General features: G+C 59.8%; 1 protein-coding gene across 1 annotated transcript; it reads left to right on the top strand.

Moving 5' to 3' along the window:
* Positions 1–13560: 13560 nt before the first annotated feature.
* On the top strand, positions 13561–19668 carry SLC38A3 (solute carrier family 38, member 3). The gene is made up of 15 exons (XM_004676136.2): positions 13561–13661; positions 13754–13835; positions 13978–14093; positions 14615–14688; positions 14762–14854; positions 14952–15033; positions 16055–16137; positions 16226–16284; positions 16468–16632; positions 16739–16818; positions 17068–17168; positions 17400–17524; positions 17612–17756; positions 18607–18710; positions 18799–19668. Exons 1-15 carry the CDS (start codon positions 13561–13563, stop codon positions 18901–18903), a joined length of 1515 nt encoding a protein of 504 aa, XP_004676193.1. The 3' UTR covers positions 18904–19668.
* The last annotated feature ends 1291 nt before the right edge of the window (positions 19669–20959 follow it).

The raw sequence follows: 20959 nt of genomic DNA, 5'->3' as shown, positions 1-20959 counted from the left end.
TGGGGTCAGGATGCTCTCCTGTCGTGCCCTTGAACTCAGTACCCCAAGCCGCGTCCCCAGGTGTCCACCCCACATCGCTACTGCTGCTGTGCACCCTGCTCAGGCTCATCAGGTTCCGCCTCAGTTCTCTGTCCCAATCTCCTGCCTGGGGTCCCTCCCCCAACATCCAGACCCCAGTTTCCAGGCCCCACCCTGACTTCTCAGGCTCCACCCAACTGCTGCTGGCCACGCCCCTCACCAGCAAGCCGCACCCACTTTACCTCTTGGGGGTCTAGGTCCTCCCGGCAGTGCCTCTCAGTCTTGAACCCCAATTATTTTGAGGTTCAACAAGGTTGACTAGGAGGTTCCTTTCTTCACAGATGCCTGGTCTCATTCTCCTCCCTCATGCTGTGACCCCATAGCTACAGCGACCTTGTAGTCCCATCCTCAGCGCCCTCTTAGCGCCCCAGAACTTCTGCCCTCCAGCCTGCGGCTCCAGCCTGCGGCCCCCTGCAGGCCTGCTCGCCTTGAGACTCTGATTCTCTGTGGCTCGCAGGTCTCCCAGGACTGAGTGCCCCTACCCAGCGCTGCCCTTCACGGCCTGGCTCCACTGGGTCCCGACCCACCACAGCCAGCCCCAGCTAGGAGCAGACAGGACCGGGGACAGCTAGAGCCCAGTGACTCAGCAGTGCTGACTGACCAATCTCCTGCAGCTTTCCCGCCCCAGGGGGCCCGCGACTCACCTGGTGGGTCTGGGTTCAGCAAACAGCATTTCCTCCCAGAATTTCATGAAGGGCAGGGGGGCAGTCCTGCTGCTTCCCATCAGCCTGTTCCAGCCTTGTCACCTCCATGTGACAAATCCGAAATTGGTCTGCCCAGTGGCCAGTGGCTGTCCCTCCCAGCAGCTTCAGGTGTCCAAAGTCCCAGCCAGCCAAACTTGTGCCACTCCTACATAGAATTAGTGAGCGTGGGCAGGCCTGGGAGCTGCTGGGTGCCAACCAGAAACTCGAACTGGACCCTTCTCCACACATCAGAGTTAGAGTAGCCCTCTGGCCCCTTCCCCTAGGCTCGGCCCCTCTGTCCTTGGACACCAGATCCATGCCCTACCTCACCCACCTACACACAGTACTCCAGGCTGGCAGGCCAAGGGAATGGTCCATTGAGGGAGGGTGCTGTTGACACCAACTGTGGCCAATGATCACACCGTCCTGAGGGGTGGCTGGGGGCAGAGTCCAGATTCCATCGATCAGATCCAGGCAGAGGATTTGGGACAGGATGGAAGCCCAGATTGTACCCAGAGTGGTCTGTTTCAGGTGGGGTCACAAGCAAACCGAGGTCACCCTCTGATTCCTGGTAGCAACTTCTCTCATCTTTCCCATTCAGGACCCACCCCCTGGCAGGAGAAACTGAGGGTCATGCCTGAACTGTCTGTGAGAAAGGTCCACACCCACACCCCTGCTCCTTCCTCCTTCATCAGGCATGGGGTCCTTGTTGATGCCCATGGGCCAGGGCCTATGTTGCAGACAAGGCAGGAGCTTCCACATGGCAAGGCCAGGCCATGGTTCACGCTCCCCTCTGCGAGATGCACAGACTCAGCAATAAAGCTTTGCATCAGGCCCCACTGTCCTTTCTTGCCAGGAGAGGAAAAGCATTAATTCTCATCGTCATGGGCATTATATGCCCACTGCTGGGCTGAACGTGAATGGGAAGATGATCCCTTTCGGGGAGCCATCTGGTCCGACATGGCAGGGGGAGTCACTGACATGACTCTCTTGTGGCCATTGGGCCAACTTGGATCCCTCAAGGAAGACTTGAGGGAGGAGGAGCCATGAGATGTGTCCACAGAGAGCCTTGGAAGGAATCTGGGGATAGAAGCTCATACTGGCAGGAACAGTGGGGTGTATGGGGCCTAGCTGTGGGCTGTGCCACAGGACCTCAGAGGAGCTGATGCAGGGAAGGCGGCTACAGTATGGCAGACAGTGGGCAGTTGCCAAATACCAGCCTGAGCACTGGGGCTTCCTTTGGAGCGCAATGACTCTCCCAAGGCTTTGAAGCTGGTACTTGCAGGGCTAAGAGTAGGATGAGGCAAACTCGTCTTGTGTGCAAAAAATGAGGTGGTACCAAAAAATTTAGTAATTGACATATTAATGCAATACTTTGAAAAATCCAAACGACGCAAAAATATCCATAATGAGGCCTCTCTGATGGTGCAGGGGTTAAGTCTGGCACTATCAAGCTATCACCAGTCACTGAGGCACAAGGTAGATCCCTGGCCAGGGAGCTGACCCCATGGCGTGGCAGACCTCTCCTGACCTCCTGACCCGCCCGCTGCTCCCCTCAGCAGTGTACTTCATCAGTCAGCCTGTGCTGCTCCCTACTCTGTCTCCAGTGAAGCCTCTCACCGCCCCCCTCTGATCTGTACCCCAGTTAAAATTTTCTATCAAAACATGTTTCTAGGTGTGAGAAGGGCACAGGGGGCCTGGGACTTATGTCTGCAAGGAGCTGTGAGGAAAGGGGCTTAGTGCCAAGAGTCTGGGGGTGCAGCACAACTCACCTCGTGCACGAGAGGCCCCTCCCCCAGGCTGGGGCTGCAGAGGGCTGCTGGAGGCTCTGAGTTTTCTGGGTCTGCCACCCCTCGAGGGAGACGTCCAGGAGGCATCTTAGGGCTCGGCAGAGGCAGCGTTTGGGCAGCGACTTCCATGTCCAGGTGGAGGTAGCGCTCTGAGGCTGCGGGGCAGGGTGGGGGGCTAGAGACTAAGGGAACCCAGGTCTAATGGGGGGCACTGGGTGGGCTAGGGAGCCCACGACACATGCGGGCAGATACTCTGGTCCTGCTGAGAGCCTGAGCTGGAGAGAGCGCTCAGGCCTCCCACTGAGTGGTGTCGGGCCTGTGGGGCTGAGGTTGCTCAGCATATACTCAGGACCCTCCGTTGCGCAGTGTACTGGAGTGAGGGGACAGGGCAGAGTGATAAAGGACTTTGATGGGAAGAGGCAAGGCAGAAGACTCCTCACCTTGAGGAAAAGGTAATGAGCTCCCCAGATTTCCTGGCAAGGGATGGAGACAAACCCCGACACCATGTCATTCTCTACCCCATGATTCTGACTGCCAGGCCTGGGATTCAGGACCAGTATTCCTGGATTCCATGGACTGGGGACACTGCCTGGCCTTGAACTTCCCTGACATGGTCACAAGTGTGGGGTCCTTGAATCCCCACCCTGAAGCTTCCTCAGTTCCACTCTCTGCACCCCACGTACAGTGAGTATAATTATACCCTGAGGAGCAGGATCACTGGATGCCATATGCTTGATTCACTATCCAGAGCAGAGATCAGAGAGAGCTGGCCCCAAAACATAGTCTTATGTAGGGAGGCATTTGCTGTGGGCACTTCCAGCCACCTCCATCCCTGCCTGAGCTGCAATCTCAAGGTGTCCCTGAGGGCCCTCATGGCCTTCAGCTCTGGCTCTGGCGGGACTAACCTGGCCCGGCCACTGACCAGAGATTAGACAAGCTTGACAGACGGTTAATGCTGCTGACGTCAGGGCCTGGCCGGGTGGCCACCAGGAGCTTGGGCCCTCCCCCCCACGAGGTAGCATGGGCCATGTGACCTGGGCTCATTAAGCCGCTTCACTGGCCAGGGAAGCTGGGAGCCAGATCTCAGGGAGAGAGGGGGCCAGTCCCCAGCCTAGAGGTCACCAGTTCCAGGAGCCAGGCCCAGGGACGCTCACCCGATAGGTCCCCTCTATACTTCCACACCGCCTTTTGTGCCAACTAAACCCTTGCTCCTGCCATAAAAGGGCTAAACCTCCCAGACTCCAAACCAGAAGTGAGAGTTCAGAGGCTGTGGACAGGGGTCTTCAACCCCGGGGTGTGGAGGTCCGGTCGGCTCTCTCCTACGAGGCCTGCTCGCAGCCTTACACACTCACATTCAGGTTTCCTTTGACCAGTTTTTTGCTCCATCCAGAGTGCCCTTTCTCCACCCTGGCATGTGCCTTTCTTCCCCTTGGCAGAGCCAAATCCACAGGTTACCTTTTCATCAGGCTTTTCCTGATTTACGCCTCCAGCCTGGCAGGAGCTTCTCTATCTAGGCAGCCCGTAGAAAGCTTTAGAGGCACTGAGCTGCGGGCTGGGGCGGCAGGAGCAGCCATGGTGACTGGAGGAGGAACCAGCTCTCCCGGTGGCTCAGGCAGCGTGCTCAGGGTGATTTTCCATTTGGGTGCTGAAGGACAAGTAAGGGTTTATCAAGAAGATGGGACGCAGTAGGGAACTAGGAGAGCAAATCACAGGGGGGTGAAGGCTGGCAATTTCTGTGGACAGCATGAATGTGTGTGGCCAACTGGCACTGGGGGAGGTGCGAAGGCCAGCTGGGAGGAAAGACAGGTTGGAGGGCTTAAGGAAGCCGCCTGGCAGGCGCCTGCGGGGTGTCTGAGGAGTTCCTAGTTACAGATGTTGGACTCTGGAGAGGACCAATTGGAGGGGAAATGGGGTGCCTCTCCTAGAGGGCGAGGTGGGGGGTCATCACAGGGTGACGGGGCTGTCTAGGTGGAGGCTGAGTAGACATGACCAAGAGGGAGGAGAGCGGAGTTGTGATTCTGGGACCCTAAGTTCTGCCTCCTGGGTCTGGCAGTCTGCTGGGCCTATGTCTCAGTTTCTGAAGATGAGGAAGTGGGGTGGAGTCTGGGCTTGAAGCTGAGATATAGCTCCCCCTTCCTCCGCTCCAGGTGGTGGCTCCCCAGCACTCAGGAGCATGGGTGGACATTCCCTCTGGCCATTGGGAAAAGGCACCAGGCTGCTCTCAAAGCCCCATACTGGCTGCCAGCTGTCCGGCCACCACAGGCTGGGCTGGGAATTTCGGCAGGTGGCAGGAAAGGCCTCTGAGCTGTGTTTGCCCTGGCTGGGGCCCAGGCCTAGCATCAACAAACAGTCAGCCCCTCCCCCAGCCTGGCCACAACTGGCCTAGCCCAGGGACCCCACATTATATGGCCTCTGGGCCTCCAAGAGCAGCCCAGCCCAGCCAACCCCTGCTCCCTCCAGTTTGAATTGAGGATCCCAGTACCCACATGATGGGTGACCTGGAAACCAGGCCTGATGCCCTGGTTATTACCACTGGAAGTATCTACCCCTATATATATATATGAGATGTCTGGGGGAAAGGGTACGGAGCTGAGACCTGGGTCATCAGCACCTCTTCTATTTGACTCTGCCCACAGGCAGTCCTCAAGCCCCATTGGAGAGGGGACTCTTAGGCCAGTTCCTTCCTGTTATCCAGCAAGGGCGGCAAGCTTCGGTGGTTTGAAGTGTCCTGGATTGCCACCATCCCAATGTCTCTCTGTTCAGTCCTCCAAGCCCCCTGGCACTTCCAGCCAAAGGTGAGTGCCCCACTCTTGGCTCACAGCTTCCTCTTTACCTAGTTCAGGAGGAAAGACAGAGCCACTTCCTTGCCACACAGAGGGAAACTGAGGTACGCTAGGGCTTGGTTGTGGTGGAGCTCTGAGTCAGTAGGAAGAGAATCCAGGAGTCCTGACTCCCAGCCCAGGGCAGGGGAGGGGTTAGGTCTGTCCCATGAGGAACAGGAGAGAGGAAGAGAGAGACAAGCAACAGAGACATCCAACTTGGCTAGGAGGGCCAATAGAGGCCATAGAATTAATGGGATCCCAGCCAGTGGAGAAGGGAGGGATACAGCTGTTCTGGGAACCCCCCCCCCAATCACTCTCAAGGTCAAGTTCTCCCCAAACTCCCCACTGGCTGGGATTAGGTTACCTCAACACCCACCACCCACATTTCAGCACCAAGGCCTTGGATGGGAAGCAGGCGGGGTGGGGTAAGAACTCCCAGTCAAGAACAGGGCCACCCTGAAACCTCTCCCCCAGAACACCAAGACCCAGGCCCCACTTCCCATGGGCAGAAGGCCAGCTGCCTCCCACTCCTTAGAGATAAGGAAGCGGGGCATCTGACCAGGAGAATCTCAGGCAACGTTCCCCTGTCCTCATTGTCCCTCCTGGCCAGAATATCTTCCGTCTTAGACTGGCTGCAGGAAGTCAGTCCCCTTTCTCATCCCTATGCTGCCTCTGACCGGGAAGGGTGAGGCAGGCAGAAAAGACCTTTTGCGCCTGAGTGATATCTGAAAATCCCCCATTCAAGCACCCTTCGCTGAGGTTAAACATTGCCCTCTTGACTGAAAGAGCTCCTTCTGGCTCCAGGGCAGTGAGTGCAGAACTCTTCGGGGATCAAGGGGGTACCCAGAGAACTCAGCTTTGGACTGCATCATTCCTCCCCCAAGACCCAACGACACGGCCCCCGGAGCCCCGCCGCCATGCCCAGCGGCTCCTCAGTGCTCCCGCGGCCCCTCCGCTCCTAGCCAGCGGGGAGTGGGTGGGGGCTCCCGGTCTCTCCCCAGACCAGCCCCTCCTCCAGCGGGCCGCCGGGGATTGGCGGGCGGGGGGCGGGCCGGGGGCGGAGCCGGGCGCCCTTCATCCCCAGCCGCTGCGCTCCGTCGGGAGCTCAGAGCGGACTGCACGGCGGAACGGAGCGCCCCGAGTCCCCGCCGTGAAGCCAAGGTACCGCTGGGAGCGCGATTCCCCAGTCCAGGGGCACTGGGCACCCCGAACTCCCCTCTCACCCTCCTGGGACCTGGGCAGCTCCCCTTGCCCGCCTAGCCCCGGGCAGCCGCTCCAGTCTCCCGCGAGCGAGCGAGGGACCCGAGCGCTCCGCGTGCAAGTCCAGGTACCCGCCACTCAGGACTGAGCTCCGAGCTTAGCTGGCGTCCCGGGGCAGGCACCGAGTTGTCCGGGGCCCTATGAAGGGGGTGGCGAGACAGTAGGAGGTCGATGGCACCCAAGACTAGAGCCACAGAAAGCCTTGTTGGGGGCTCCGGCGGCCCCCCGATGGCCTTTCCGAGGCAGGGCCTGCAGGAATGGGCTGGAGAGGGGCCCGGAGCAAGCCCTGGAGCGCTGCCCCGACGGGCACCCGACAGGCAAATCAGCCTGGCTGGCACGCCCGGAATCTGGGTATATTTATCCCAGTTGCATTGGGCAGGGGCTTGAGAGCAGATCGGGCCAGGATGCCTGAGGGGCCACGGGGCACATATTGGTCCCTGAGCTGGTGCCATTTGCAGTCGGGCCAGAGGGCACTGCCCGCACAGGACTCAGGCGACTGCCTGACCGGAGGGCGGGGCCCCGCATGCACTCTTCACTGCTTCTCACCCAGGCGGGGTGTGAGAGCTGGCACCCGGCGCGGGCTGAGCGAGAGGACCCAGACTCGGTTTGCAGGAACCCGCCCCGCCCGATTGGCCCCTTCTATTGGCCGCAGAGGATACGTGCGTTTGTTTACACCAGGGAGGGGAGGCCGGGGGCGGAGCCTGTGCGAATCCGCCCTCTCCCCCACAGCGACCTGAGTCGGGGCGGGGGGGGGGGGGGGGGCCCTAGAATGGGTCTTCGGGAGACTGAGTCATAGTTCTCGTGTGTGGGGTTCACCTGCACCCAAAGCCATCTCTAACCTGTCAGTCGTGTCCTTTCTTTGTGACAGCTTTGCATCATTGCCTGTCCCTGGAAGAGTCCCCTGGACCTTTCACCCTCTCCCCTTTAGTTCTGGGGGGGGTCTCTGGGGTGGGGGCTCAGTTCATTCTGGAAAGAAAACAAATCCCTCAGAATTTCTTAGTCTGGGCATAGATAGCTGGAGAGATCCAAGGCCAGTGCCATGTTGAGGTTCTGTGCCACCCTGGAGGCTTCCTACAGGGAGCAGCGGAGGTGAGAGGATGCAATGCAGGAGGCCCAGCCTGGCACCTCCCCACAGGGCTGAATTGACTGGAATAAGTAATGAGAATTTCTGATTGGGGGAGGGGGCTGGGGTGGTCTTTGGGCACTGGGAGTGTATGTCTCAGAACTTCTGCCTGAACCCACAGAGTCCATGTCTTCACTGGCTTCTCCAGTCACCCTTTATTGAGTTCTGGTTCTTCTGGCCCAAGTCAGGAACTGCCCCCCACCCCCACCGGCTCAGGGCCCCAGGTGGCCAGCCCTCTAGAGTTGGTTGCTCCTGTGTTGTTCCCTCCTTCCCTCAGCAAGCACCTTTGGTGCCATCAGCAAACGGGGAAACAAATGGCACAGCCAGGTGGGTGGCATATGCTCTCTGGTAGGGTCAGGAAGGTTTCTGAGCTGAACTGAGTGCGCCCTAGAAGTCTGGACTAGGCATGGGACAGGCACTTAGTATGAGGGAAAAGCACGCTTAGGGGGAGTGGCACAGAGTGCGTCTGTATGCCCAGAAGGCTGGGATGGGCTGCGCAGCCGATGCCTTAGTAGGATCAGAGCCCTGTGGGATGTTCTAGTGCAGACACAGCCAGGAGCCAAGACCCACTTGGGGCAGGTAAGGTGGGCGGGGGCTTGCCTAGGCCCTTTGATCATTCCATTTATTTAAGATTCTCCGAGCACCACTTTGTGCCCTTGGCACCCTCAGTTAGATGGGTAGAGGTTAGGCCTTTGACGCTGGATGAGAGGATACATGGGTGGGGGGCCCTAGAGGGCCAGGTGGGGCTTCTGGGGGCCAAAGGGAAGGACCAGCTGCTGGGGCAGGAGGGGCTTTCCGGCCAGCGACCTGGGGTGGCTTGGTTTTGAATTTCCGCTCTGCAGGGCCACGTCCTGTACACAGCCTCAGCCGGCACGTCTGCACACGTGCTGGCCACTGAGGATGGGGGTCACTCCACTGACCGTTACCTCTATATATCTTTCTCGTGCAGGTAGCAGACTGCAGGTGCCAGTTTGGGAGGGGGTGACTGAGCTTTCCAGAGGGGCATGGCCTTGTGGCCTCCGTAGACTCCGTCCACCCTCTGGATGTCCCTGCACCAGGCTAAAGGGAACATAGCCTGGAAATGCTGTGGCAGCCGGCTTGGAGGATCCTCAGGGTCCTGCATGGCCATCTCTGCAGCGCCCGCTGGGCCCTGTCTCCCCTTTGTGCGCCTTCTGGGGCTCTGTCTTTTGTTGGCTGTCTCTTGCCTGGCTGCCCCTGTCTCTTCATATGGTATCTCCGATTTCTTGGCTGTGCCTCTCACCGCTCTCTCTGCTTGTTGGTCTCTCTCCCCGTCTGAAAAGCTATTCCCTTCCTCTGCGTATCCCCTCCACGGCTCCGTCTCCATCTGCGTTCCTCGGTCTCCCCGTGCCGTCTGTCTCCGGATCAGTCTGCACCCACCCATGTGTGGCCGTTTGCTCTCCCCAGCTTCCCTCTTGCTTCACCCGGACATTAGATGGTGCCTCTCGTCCAGGCTGACCTCTTTAGCCCCCCTACGCCATCAAGGTCTCCAGTGAGTCCTGAGCTGCCCCGGGCCCCTGCTCCCGCTTTCTTTGGGCCAGAAGTCCGGCTGTCCAAATATTTGGCCGCCTCCAGGGGATTCCGGGCCAGCAGGGAGGAGGATGGGCTGGCTGGTCGGGGTCTCCCCTGCCCCCGGGGGACCACGGGCACGTGATGTCCTGTCCTTTGGCTCAGCTGGGGCTTGGGCTGCACGTCCGTCTCAGCAGGCTGGCAGAGGAGGGAGGGGGCTGCTGCTGGCTCTGGCCGGGTCTTGAATCAAGAGTTTCCAACTGCAGCCTCCACTGGGGCAGCCTGAGCAAGGAGGGCCCGGGACGGGTGGGAAGATCTAGCTGGCTGAGCGGGCTCAGGCCCAACTCTAAGCATCTGTGAGGTGTCTAGAAAATGTACCCCGTCACAGGAAAGTCTACCTTCCGGCCCCAGCTGGGCTCCTCAGATCCTCCTAGACGCTTCCGGATGCCCAGAACACAGAAACACAGACCCCAGGCCCCAGGGCGAGGGCTAGGGTCTGAGAGACTGGATGTTTTTCTCTGGATGTGCCCCTCCTGGCTGCCACCCCCTCAGTACCAGCCAGGTACTACAGCCGTACACTAGCCACGTACCCAGTGTTGTGTATATCGAGGGAGCAGTCAGTGGGGGCTTGGGTCTTCCGGAGTCAAAATCTGGAGTTGTGACTGTGGAGGAGGGACAATGGGTATATCTTAGTGCCTCTTCTGTTCTGAACACCTGCCCACATACTCTCTCCCTAGACCTTTAACCTCAGCAATCAGTTCCCTAACAATTCCTGTGACTGTGTCTTGAGAACATACAATACAGATGTGGCAGTTGAATCCAACTTTCCCACTGACAGATAGCTTGTCCTGGGAGGGAATTTTCCCCTCAGCAGCCAGGAGAATCATGTAGGCAAGGGGCTGCCGGCTAGGAGGAATGAGGAGTACCCTGCCTCAGCTAAGGAGGGGAGTGGTGAGCGGGAACTGGGGGCAGTCCACACCCCGAGACACTAGGGAGAGTCACAGTGGACTCTCAGTCCAGGACAGCTGCTTCTCCCCTGAGTTCTAGGCTGAGGTGAGGGCTTCCCAAGCACAAGAAGCCAGGGGGCATGACAGCGAGCTCCGGGGACTCTGTACCTCCACATATGCTTGTGGCCCTGGGACTGAGGAAAGGACAGTCTGGATGGATGCCTGGCACCAGGCCGCTACCACAGGCCCAATTGTGTCCCTGAGCGTTGGAGAGGAAAGCAGGGTTCAGAGATCCAAGGGCCTCCATCCCAGGACAGAGCAGTGTGCTTCCCACAGCGGCTGACGTAAGCGGTGGCCCCACGATGGCCTGGATTCCTGGGCCTTGAAATCTTTAATTAGCCAAGCTCAACACCTGCTGAGGTGTGCCTGATGAATTCTCAGCCTGTGATGCCTGCGTGGGCAGGCGCTACATGCTGCACTATCCCTGGCTCCTGGCCCTTATCTCTCAGCAGAGCAAACAGGCCCCAGGGCAGTGGCCTGGGCCATCGATTTACTGCCGAAGCCTAGCTGCACCCATGACAGATGCCATTCAGATGACCTGCCCAAGGTCACAATGCTCTCTCCTCCCCAGTCCCCGACCCTTCTCTAGAAGCTCATGGTCTGCTCTGGGGGCAAAGGCCTCAGGAGTCTCCTTGCTCCAGCCCAGCTTTGACCCAACTTCTCAGGACCCCTGGAGAACAGGAGGAAGCTAAGGTCATCAGTGGGTAGTACTCTGCCTGGTCACACCGTGAGGCAGGGCTGGGCCAGGCCTCAGACTCAGCCTGGGCTTTCCCCACAGTGGGCCAGGGTCTGCTGGCAGCCTTCCTCAGACAGTACATCCCTTGAGTCTCCCTGAGTCTAGAGGTGGCAGGCCTGAGCGGGGAGAACTGCCAGAAAGGGGCTTCTAGCCCCAAGGAGTGTCAGGGGGGCCCACAAGCCGGGCCGGGCTCATCTTTGCTCTGGGCCCCTGGCCCTTAGCTATGCCCGACACCAAAATACAGACTCTTGGTCTTCAAGACCAAGACCTGGTCTTCAAGGCTCTGTGCTTATCTATGACCATGAAAACTTCCTTTTACCTCAGCACCAGCCTGCCTCATAATGTACCTCCGGGCCTTTGCGCATGCTCTGCTGTCTGCTCGAGGCAGAGTGGAGCCTGGGAACTCCATGAGAATTCATCCCTGACCCCATCACCCCCTCCTCTGGCAAACCTTCCTAGAGGCTCTCTCTCTTCTCCCTTCTTTTGAGTCACAACAGAAGCTCTGAGGGGGTTGCTTGGGGTTTGTCCCCTCCAGACTGGAAGTCTTGTGAAAGAGTCTTCCACATCCCTGGGATCTCAGGTCATCCTGAGACCCAGCAGTGGCTGGCCCTGCTCCGGGGAAGGGAACCTGGAACCGGGACTCAGGCATCCATGCCACGACTGTGGTCGCCCTCCGGGCAGTGCCTGGCTGCTAGGGAAGAACATTAGGCAGAGGAGGGTGCTTTGTCCACGCTGCTGATTCAGCACAAGCAGAGGGCCTGTCCCAGCCTGCCCGGGGCAGGAGGCCCGCAGGAGCAGCACCAGCTCAGTGCTGAGGGCACTCAGAGTGACCTGGGGACCAGGTTCTAGCACCTCCACACCCAGTAGGGATCCCTGGGTATTGATGGTGAGGTGCAGGCAAGGACATGAGAGCAGGCTGACCCAGGGAGAGAGGGCAAGAGAGGTCCACTCTGTCCTGGTCCTGAGTGGGCAGAGGTGGAGGAGGAGTTCCAGTGCCAGCACCAGAGCAAGAGGCGGGAATGGGGCCTCCAGGATCAAAGTGCGAGGATCAAACTCTGCCTGGGGGGGGGGGGCAGGGATTTTCTCTGTGTGGCTATGTCCCCTGGACGTCAGAGCCTGAGTCCTGCGCTTAGCCCCCCACCCACCCATAGCCCTGAGTACTAAGTCGGAGCTACCTGGTGCTCCAGGTTCAAAAGCATCAGGACCTGGAATAGGGATGGGGGCTTCAGGACAAGATTTGGGGTTCCCAAGCAGAGGAGGTGTCATAACCTCAGTCTCTAGGCTTTGCCTAGGGGCAGTGCTGCCTCTCCCTGGTCTCCACTCTGACCTCAGCTCTCCCGCCGGCCCTGGTGTCTTGAGGAAGTCCTTATAATAAGCTGTGGCGGCCTACGCCAAGGTGCCCCCTGGACGTGTGCGTGATGGCTCCCAACCCCAGAGAAGGGAGAGGAGCCGCTGAGTTGTTTGGGCGGGGGTCAGGGTGGAGATGGGAAGAAGAGAGCTGGTTTCTTTGAAGTCCAGCAGCGCCTTGGCCAGAGGTCAGGAAGCGTACTGATCCAGGGGTCCAGGCCTTTCTCTAGTTGGTCAAAGCCCCCAGCTCATGACCTATGAAGTGAGGCTCTAGGAAAGTGGGGCTTTTGCTGAAGGGTCCATGTCAAGAGGGTGGGCACCTAAGGGTGGGAGTGTCCCTAGCAGGGGAGAAGAGATTTGAAAGAGCATATGACCCTGAGCCAAGGCTGTGTGGAGGGTGAGGCCTGTGTGGCCCAGAAAACTGGGCGCTGAGCACCGATTTCTTGGAAGGCCCCCCGAGGGCCCTTCGCAGCCAGGCAGGAAGGGTCCAGGTGTCCAGCCACCCCGTACCGCCTCAGGCCTCCTGGCTGGGGTGGGGGGGTGTAGCCTCTGCGCCTGCCATTCCCAGCGCCAGCTCTCAGCCCACAGAGGACCCTTTGTTCTGGCTGCCAGCAGTGCCCGCCGGGCGGCTGGGAACAGGGCCCACAGCCCTCACTCTCTCCTGAGGCCTCCAGCCGTCGGGCAGTGCCATTCTAGGTTGGCTCGGAGGCCCCTGGCACACAAGGCCAGCACAGGAAACCGTCTCCCAGTATTAATGTCAGGGACAGAGTCAGTCCAGGGCCGACCCCCAGAGTAGGGTCTGGCAGCCTGGGACACAGTGTCCTGGGGTCCTGAACCACTGGTCTCTGGCCTCAGGTCATCTAGCTGACTCTTACTGAGGCTCCCAGGGTCTTCTGGGCTGGTATGGTCAGGTGTGCTGTGTACTGACTGAGGTGTCTGTCGGGGTGGCTTGGAGAATCCAGGTGTCTAAGCTCTCTGCCTCCCAAAGACAGGCCCCACAGAGCCCACAGGCAGACCCAAGTATACATGGGAGGCCTGAAAACCCCTCCCGGGGGTGTGCTACACGTCGGGTTTCCCGTGAGAGGCTGGGCCTTCAGGGTGTGGGGGTAACCGAGGTCACTGTCCACTCTGCAGACTTCTGACTGTTGTGAGAGCCAGCGCTCCTGGTGTGTGGTGGGCCCTGAGCCATGGAGGCACCCCTGCAGACAGAGATGGTGGAACTGGTGCCCAACGGCAAACATTCGGAGGGGCTCCTCCCTCCCGCCAATCCCATGGCAGGCAACCCAAGGTGAGCAGAGGAGGGGCCAGTGAAGGACCCAGCAGGGTGGGCACAGAGCAAAGGGCTGGGACTGAGCTGCCCTCCCTGGCCTGTGCCCACAGGGTCGAGGGCCCCAGCCGGAGCTGCGTTGAGGACGAGGGTTTCCTTCAAAAAAGTCCCAGCAAGGAGCCACACTTCACTGACGTGAGCACAGGGGGAGCTTGGGGGCAGTAATGAGGTACTCGGGGGCAATTATGGGGGACTGAGGGGCAGTGAGGGGGGACATTGAGATGCCCCCCATGCCTTGCTGACTCCTCTCGCCCCTCCCCATCTCACTGTGGCACAGTTCGAGGGGAAGACGTCGTTCGGGATGTCGGTGTTTAACCTCAGCAACGCCATCATGGGCAGCGGCATCCTGGGGCTCGCCTATGCCATGGCCAACACGGGCATCATCCTTTTCCTGTGAGCGCCCTCGGCAAAACTTCTAAAGATAGGAACCCTCAACAGGCCACCAACCATGACCTCCCAGGACCTGTCAGTTTCCTGTCCTGAGGCCCAGGCTGCAGTGGGTGGGCACTTACACTCAACCCAAACCACAGCTAAAATAAACAGCCGAGACCAGACAAATAGACCTCACTTCCCATTAAACCCACCGAGATTGCGACACAGGGGCCAGGCTAACAGGCCCGAGTCTGTCCTTCTACCGCTTTGCCACGTGACAGAGCAGCGCATGGCCAGGCCTTGTGTGGGCACACGTGTCCTTCACCAGGGCTGCGCCCTGCAGCCCAAGTGCAAAACATGTTTGTCCCAAGAACTCAGGGGGAGGGGGTGTTAAGAGGGTCCCTGCTGGGTCGTGACCCACCCTGAGGCCCACTGAGCCCACACCTGCTAGAGGGCCAGGCCCCCGGCTCGCCGACTCCCAGATCCCCCAGAGCTCATGGCCCTGCAACCAGGGAGTACCTCTCCTCACCCACCTTCCCCAGGTTCCTGTTGACGGCCGTTGCCCTGCTCTCCAGCTACTCCATCCACCTGCTACTCAAGTCCTCAGGGATCGTGGGTGAGTGTCCAGCCCCGCCAGTGACTGGGGAGGGGTGGCGGGAGGACAACAGTCCTGACTTCTCGCCTCACAGGCATCCGTGCCTATGAACAGCTGGGCTACCGTGCCTTTGGGACCCCAGGAAAGCTGGCTGCGGCCCTGGCCATCACACTGCAGAACATTGGAGGTGAGGCCAGCAGGTCCGTAGGCCGGAGCCAGGCGGGGGGCATGTCTGGGGCTGGCTGGCTCTGCTGACCCAGCGCTGCCCACCCCTCTCCCCTCAGCCATGTCCAGCTACCTGTACATCATCAAGTCTGAGCTGCCCCTTGTCATACAGACTTTCCTGAACCTGGAGGAGCGAACCTCGTGAGCCCCAGGGTGGGGTCGGGCTGGGAGGGAGGCCGTAATCTAGCCCCTGTGTCTACCACTGGTCCGGAAGCCCGCTGGGTTGGTGGGAGATGAGACGGAGCCCCCGAGTGCCTGGCAGAGCGGAGTGGCTGTAAAGCTGACGTTAGTCAGGCCACTCATTTTTGATGCGCCTAGAGCAGGAGAGGCCTGGTGGGACGGGGCTGAGGAAGTCGGGCCCTGCTGGCCCTGGGCCCAGGCTACGCGCGCACGGGGAGGGCCTGAGAAGCTGCGGCTTAGCTCTAAGCACCTGCTGTTCCTGACTGTGTCCTGGGTATTAGCCCCCCCCCCCAAGAAACTAAGCCCAGGGTGTCCTCGTTGTCCATCGCTTTCGCATCACTAATGGCATCAACCATGTTGTGGGGGTGGGGACACAGAAGACAGCGGGCACACAGCCCAGGCAAGTGGGGGTCTGTGGGACAAAGTGCAGCTCCGGTAGACCGACCAGTCAGGCGTCTGCGCCCCCGCCCCCCCCCTCCCCCCCCGGTCCAGGAGCTTCCCTAGCAGTTGGGCCTTTGGGTTTGCCCTTGAAGGAGGGTCCCACTCCTTATCCATTTGGTTCTCTGCCTCCCCCACCCCTGGGGGGATCAGAAAGATGCAAGATGCAGAGGCCAGGAGGGACCACAGGGGCACCGTTTGTTGGCAGGTCTCTGAGGCCCCCTGGAACATCTCCCTACACCCCAGAGCCAGGCCTTTCGCCCCACCCTCTCATTCCCTGAGCCCCTGAGGTCACTCCCTGAGATCGCTGTGCTCGGACCTGTGTATCCCCGGAAAAACCACAGTGGCAGCAGCAGGCCAGAGCTGAGCACCTCTGCCTTCCCCTCACGTGGCAGAGTGGCTAGAGCGTGCCAGCTCTCGGCGGGGAAGGGCACTCGAGCTGGGAAGCGTCCTTCAGAGGTCACTCAGTGGCATGGCTGGTGACCCCTACTGGGCTTACAGGCGGGGGTGGCTCTGACCCCCGCTGCCACTCCTGGCCCCGCAGGGACTGGTACATGAATGGGAACTACCTGGTGATCCTGGTCTCTGTCACTGTCATTCTACCCCTGGCACTGATGCGGCAGCTCGGTGAGTACAGCCAGGGCCAGGGCCTCGGAGGGGCCGCTGGAGGCTGCCTGAGCAGGGAGCCCTGTCTCACACCTGCCCGGCTTTGCAGGCTACCTGGGTTACTCCAGCGGCTTCTCTCTCAGCTGTATGGTGTTCTTCCTAATTGCAGTGAGTTGCCCTCCATGCTGGTGGGGGTGGGGGCAGGTCTGCCAGGGGAGTCCTTGATCAGAGGGGAGGCAGCCTGGGTCAGAAGGCAGCTCCTCCAGTCCTGAGCCTGCTGTGGCTTCAGAGGGACTTCCCCGGCAGCCTAGCCTGTCTCTGACACCCTCATCCTTACCTGCCCCGACCCAGGTTATCTACAAAAAGTTCCACGTGCCCTGCCCACTGCCCTTCCCCTCTGCCAATGTCACGGGCAACTTCAGCCACTTGGAGGTCTTTAAGGAGGAGGCGCGACTGCAGGACGAGGCCAAGGCCACAGCCTTCTGCACCCCGAGCTACTTCAGACTCAACACACAGGTTCTGACCAGGAGGAGTTTCTGGACCAGGAAGAACCCAGGGCCGGGGGGGCCAGGGCCCTGCCGAGCATGGGGGGCTGCCTCACACAGTCCCCTTCTTTTGGCAGACGGCATACACCATCCCCATCATGGCCTTCGCCTTCGTCTGCCACCCTGAGGTGCTGCCCATCTATACCGAACTCAAGGAGTAGGTGTTGGAAGCGGGAGGGGGCAGGGGCTGCCCTGAGCTAGTTTGGGGATAGATGTAGCCTTGACGAGGGGGAGGGAGTGACGGTATCAGTGATCTCCGTCGCTGCCGTGATGGGGGATTGGAAATAAGGAGGCTCCCCCAGCTGCCAGATTGCGAGGGTATGGTGCCAGAGAGACCCGGGGTTGCCTGGGGGGGTCTCCCAGCCTGGTTCAGCTGGACACCAGCCCCCTCCCTTTCTACCCCCAGCCCCTCCAAGAGGAAGATGCAGCAAATCTCCAACATATCCATCGCCGTCATGTACGTCATGTACTTCCTGGCTGCCCTCTTCGGCTACCTCACCTTCTACGGTATGGCTGGGCCGTGGGGGCAGAGACAGAGGCCAGGCTGGGAGGCGAGGGGCTGGCCAGTGGCCACGGCACCCTGCACACTCTAGGCGCTCACTAGATGTGTGATGCCTAACGTGCCCTGCAGCTGTGGAGGTGAGTCCGCTGCTACCCCCCACAGTGTCAGGGCCACCCAGGCTCAGAGCCCAGCCCCTCCCCGGGCCGCCCGCTGACCACCCTCCCCGCCCACCACAGACGGGGTGGAGTCAGAGCTGCTGCACACCTACAGCAAGGTGGACCCATTTGATGTGCTGATCCTGTGTGTGCGTGTGGCTGTGCTGACGGCCGTCACGCTCACGGTGCCCATCGTTCTGTTTCCGGTGAGCCAGAGGATGGGTGGCTGGGCCAACGGGGTGGGGGGCCACTGGTGGCGCTGACCCATGGCTGACCCTCCACCCGGCCCTCAGGTGCGCCGCGCCATTCAGCAGATGCTGTTTCAGAACCAGGAGTTCAGCTGGCTGCGGCACGCTCTCATTGCCACCGGGCTGCTCACTGGGATCAACCTGCTGGTCATCTTTGCCCCCAACATCTTGGGCATCTTCGGCGTCATCGGTGAGGGTCTGGTGTGCTGTGATTGGAGGTGGATAGTCCTCCAAATTGGTTTCCTTCTACAAATCCTGGCAGGTTCCTGAGCACATACCCCACATTTAAGTGATGGCTGATAGTCACACGGCTTGCGCTCCTCTCTGCGATTTTGCCCCTCAGGTCTGTTCTGATCTCTTCTGCGAGTTCACCACTATTGACTCAGTTCCCCTCATAAGGGTGGGGTGGACCCCAAGCATCAGGGTCTCCACAAAATTCTCTGTGGATCTTGTCCCCGTTTCGCATAGAAGGACAGCGTGATTAAGTGAGTGGAAGGGCCATCCAGCTGTAGTGGAAACTTCTTTGTTCAACCCCAGAAACACAGGACTATAGATTTAATGCCTTGTCGACTACCCTTCCCAGTTGGGGCTCTGAGCTGGAAGATCAGACAATTGAAAGACATCTTTGGGGGACCCAGCTCAAGAGACTGACTCCCCACAGTCAGTGCAATGTGCAACAGTGCAAGGACAGTTATGCTTATCATAGACTGGACCTTTGTTGCATAGGCCCAAAATGGCTCAAAATGAGTGAAACAGAAAATTAGAAAATGATGGATACGCCTTCAGGAAAAGCTGTATCCAGGAGCCATCCTCAGTTCTCTAGTTCTTGGTTTGCCTTTCTGTGGCTTCATTCACTGACAGATACTTGTGACACCAATAACGCCAGCCTCCCATCCTGCTGACAGAAAACAAGGGGCAGGTGGGCTCCCCAGAATCAGATGAGACTCCCGCATGAAAGAATGTCTGCGCTCAGGGACGATCCCACCCTGGGAGCTCAGCCAAAGGCGCGCGAGCCGGCAGTCACCGCCTGTTTGTTGCAGGTGCCACGTCTGCCCCGTGCCTCATCTTCATCTTCCCCGCCATCTTTTACTTCCGCATTGTGCCCAAGGAGAAGGAGCCTGCAAAGTCCACTCCTAAAATCCTGGTGCGAGGGACCCGGAGGTTGGTGGGCTGGTGTGGGGCTAAGGGGGCTGTCCTGACATCAGACCTGACCCTGCCTTCCAACCCCACAGGCCCTTTGCTTTGCTGTGTTTGGCCTCTTGCTGATGACCATGAGCTTGAGCTTCATCATCACTGACTGGGTCTCTGGCACCGGCCGGCAAGGAGGAAGCCACTAGGGCCCCCCCATCCTGTGCTGTCTGCTCGTCCTCGCGCCCTTGCCCAGACTCCTCAGTCTCTGCTCCCATCCAGCGGCCAGTCTGGGGGGAGGAGGAAGACGTGGTTAACACTATGGCATCTGGCCCTGCCCCACGCCTTCTCTAAAGAAGGCTTTTATTAGAGAGCCAGGACCAAGGCCCTTGGGCCACTGCTCTGCTGGGCTCCCAGTGCAAGGGGCTTCCTAAGCTGGGAGCAGGGAGAGGCTGCCCCCTCTGCTCCCTGCTTTTGCTCAGCGCCCACCCAGCCCCTTCACCTCTTTGCAAAAATGCATACACTGGGCCTAGCAGCTGCCTTCTGAAGTCACACAGCCTGTAGGGGCACTTAGAGCCGGAGCCCAGGCCTGCAGCCATCCTCTGCCCTGCTGCTGGGCCACAGTCAGTGCCCTCAGTCCACTTAGCTTCCTTCCTTCTGTCCCCGACACCCCTTCCAGACGCTTCGGTTCAACCCTTGGATACTCTGTTCCCTTCTCCTAGCTCCTCTACCAGGAGCAGCCGCCCCCACCCTGTACCTGGCACCAGCAAGTCTACTGAGGCTGAATGGTGTCAGCACCGAGAGCCCCGTGCCCTACCTTTGTAACCAGTCCTGGGGAGGCTGGGCCTCCCCCTGCCTCAAGCCTGGGCCATCACTCACATTCCACTACCAGGAGAAGAGACAGGCTGGGGCCCATAGTTTCTCTGCCCCTGGGAACCAAACCCCCAGGGGCCAGCCTGGGGCAGGGGTGGAGAGACTGGCAGCCCCCTTTTATAAATATTATACATAAGACCAGTTACGTTTTATATTCTTGATTGCTATGGCCCCTGGGTTCCTGAAAAGTGGGGTGGGGACAGGACGTGAGTGGTGATGGAAGCTCCTCCAGCTTCTTTCCCTGAGATGAGGGTAGAGACAGGGTGAGTCCCCTACCCCACTCACCCCTGCCTCCTAAACCAACCAGTGGCATGCTCAGGCCCGGCTCTGGGCCTGGGCCAGGAATAGCACAGACCTGCTTTCTCACGGGGTGAGGTGGGGAGGAATTAATGAGGCCCCAGGAAATGGGACAGAGAGGCCTCCGGAAGGGGGCAACGTGAGGTGCATCCCCAGCAGCTCCGGAGGGGGGTCTGATCTGGGGGCAGTTTTGCCCTGCTGAAGCCCTGCACAAGGGCCCCCTGCCCTCCCCTGGCTGCCATGTCAACCCTCTGTCAATGCCTTGAGTCTGGGAACAAAAGTCCCTGGAACCTGGGTCCTATCAGGCTAAGCTTTTGTTAGTAGTAAAAGGCACTGCACATAAAGGTGGGTTAGTGAGCCCCTGCATGTGGGGCTGTGGGCTGTAAGTGAGGGTGTCCGAGGCAGCAGAAGGGCTGCAAGGAGGCAGGGCAGCCCGGGGCGCCTTGGCCTGGCTGGGCCTCGGAAGCTATGAAGCCGCCCATTGCCTGGGGCAGACCTGAACCAGCTGGGACCCAGCGGCAGGGAGCTGCCTAGGGGTTGGCACCAAACCCTCATTAGGAGAGACCCTGCCCAGGCAGGCCGCCGGGGAAAGGGCAGCAGGAAAAATCCAGTTTGAACTTGCAAGGCAGCTGCCAGCTTGGGAAACCCCTGAAGAAAGAACTTCCTCAAGCTGGTGGCTGCTAGGTCTCTGGCGGTGCCAGCTAGTCAGAGGGGGGCTTCCTGAGTCGAGTTCCCATCAGCCCCAGGCGCCTGACTCCAGCCTGGGGACTCACCCGGGAGCCCCGTGGCCCCACAAAAAGAGCTGGACGTTGGCCTAGAGGTGGCTGCAGCCCAGAGAGCCCCGGCGCAAGGAGCTGCTCTGTGGGGTCTCTGGCTTATCCCTCAGCAGATGGGGCGGCCCCTGCCTGGGACTCTTGGCCCTGAGGAGTAGAGGGCAGTAAGGGGTCTTTTTTCACACGCCCTTCATCCAAAGCAGGCTACAGGTCGAGCAGCAGCGTGACTCCCCACAGTCTCTTCAGACCTTGGTCCAACTTGGCCTCTCACACCAGGGGATGTCCCGATGGTAGCTCCCCCTGCCCTCTCTGCACCCCATTC

This window comes from Condylura cristata, unplaced genomic scaffold (genome assembly GCF_000260355.1).
Source record: "Condylura cristata isolate star-nosed mole 26May11 unplaced genomic scaffold, ConCri1.0 scaffold00004, whole genome shotgun sequence".
NCBI classification, from domain to species: Eukaryota; Metazoa; Chordata; class Mammalia; order Eulipotyphla; family Talpidae; genus Condylura; species Condylura cristata.
The sequence above is the reverse complement of the archived record's forward strand: the minus strand, read 5'-3'. Positions and strand labels throughout refer to the sequence as shown.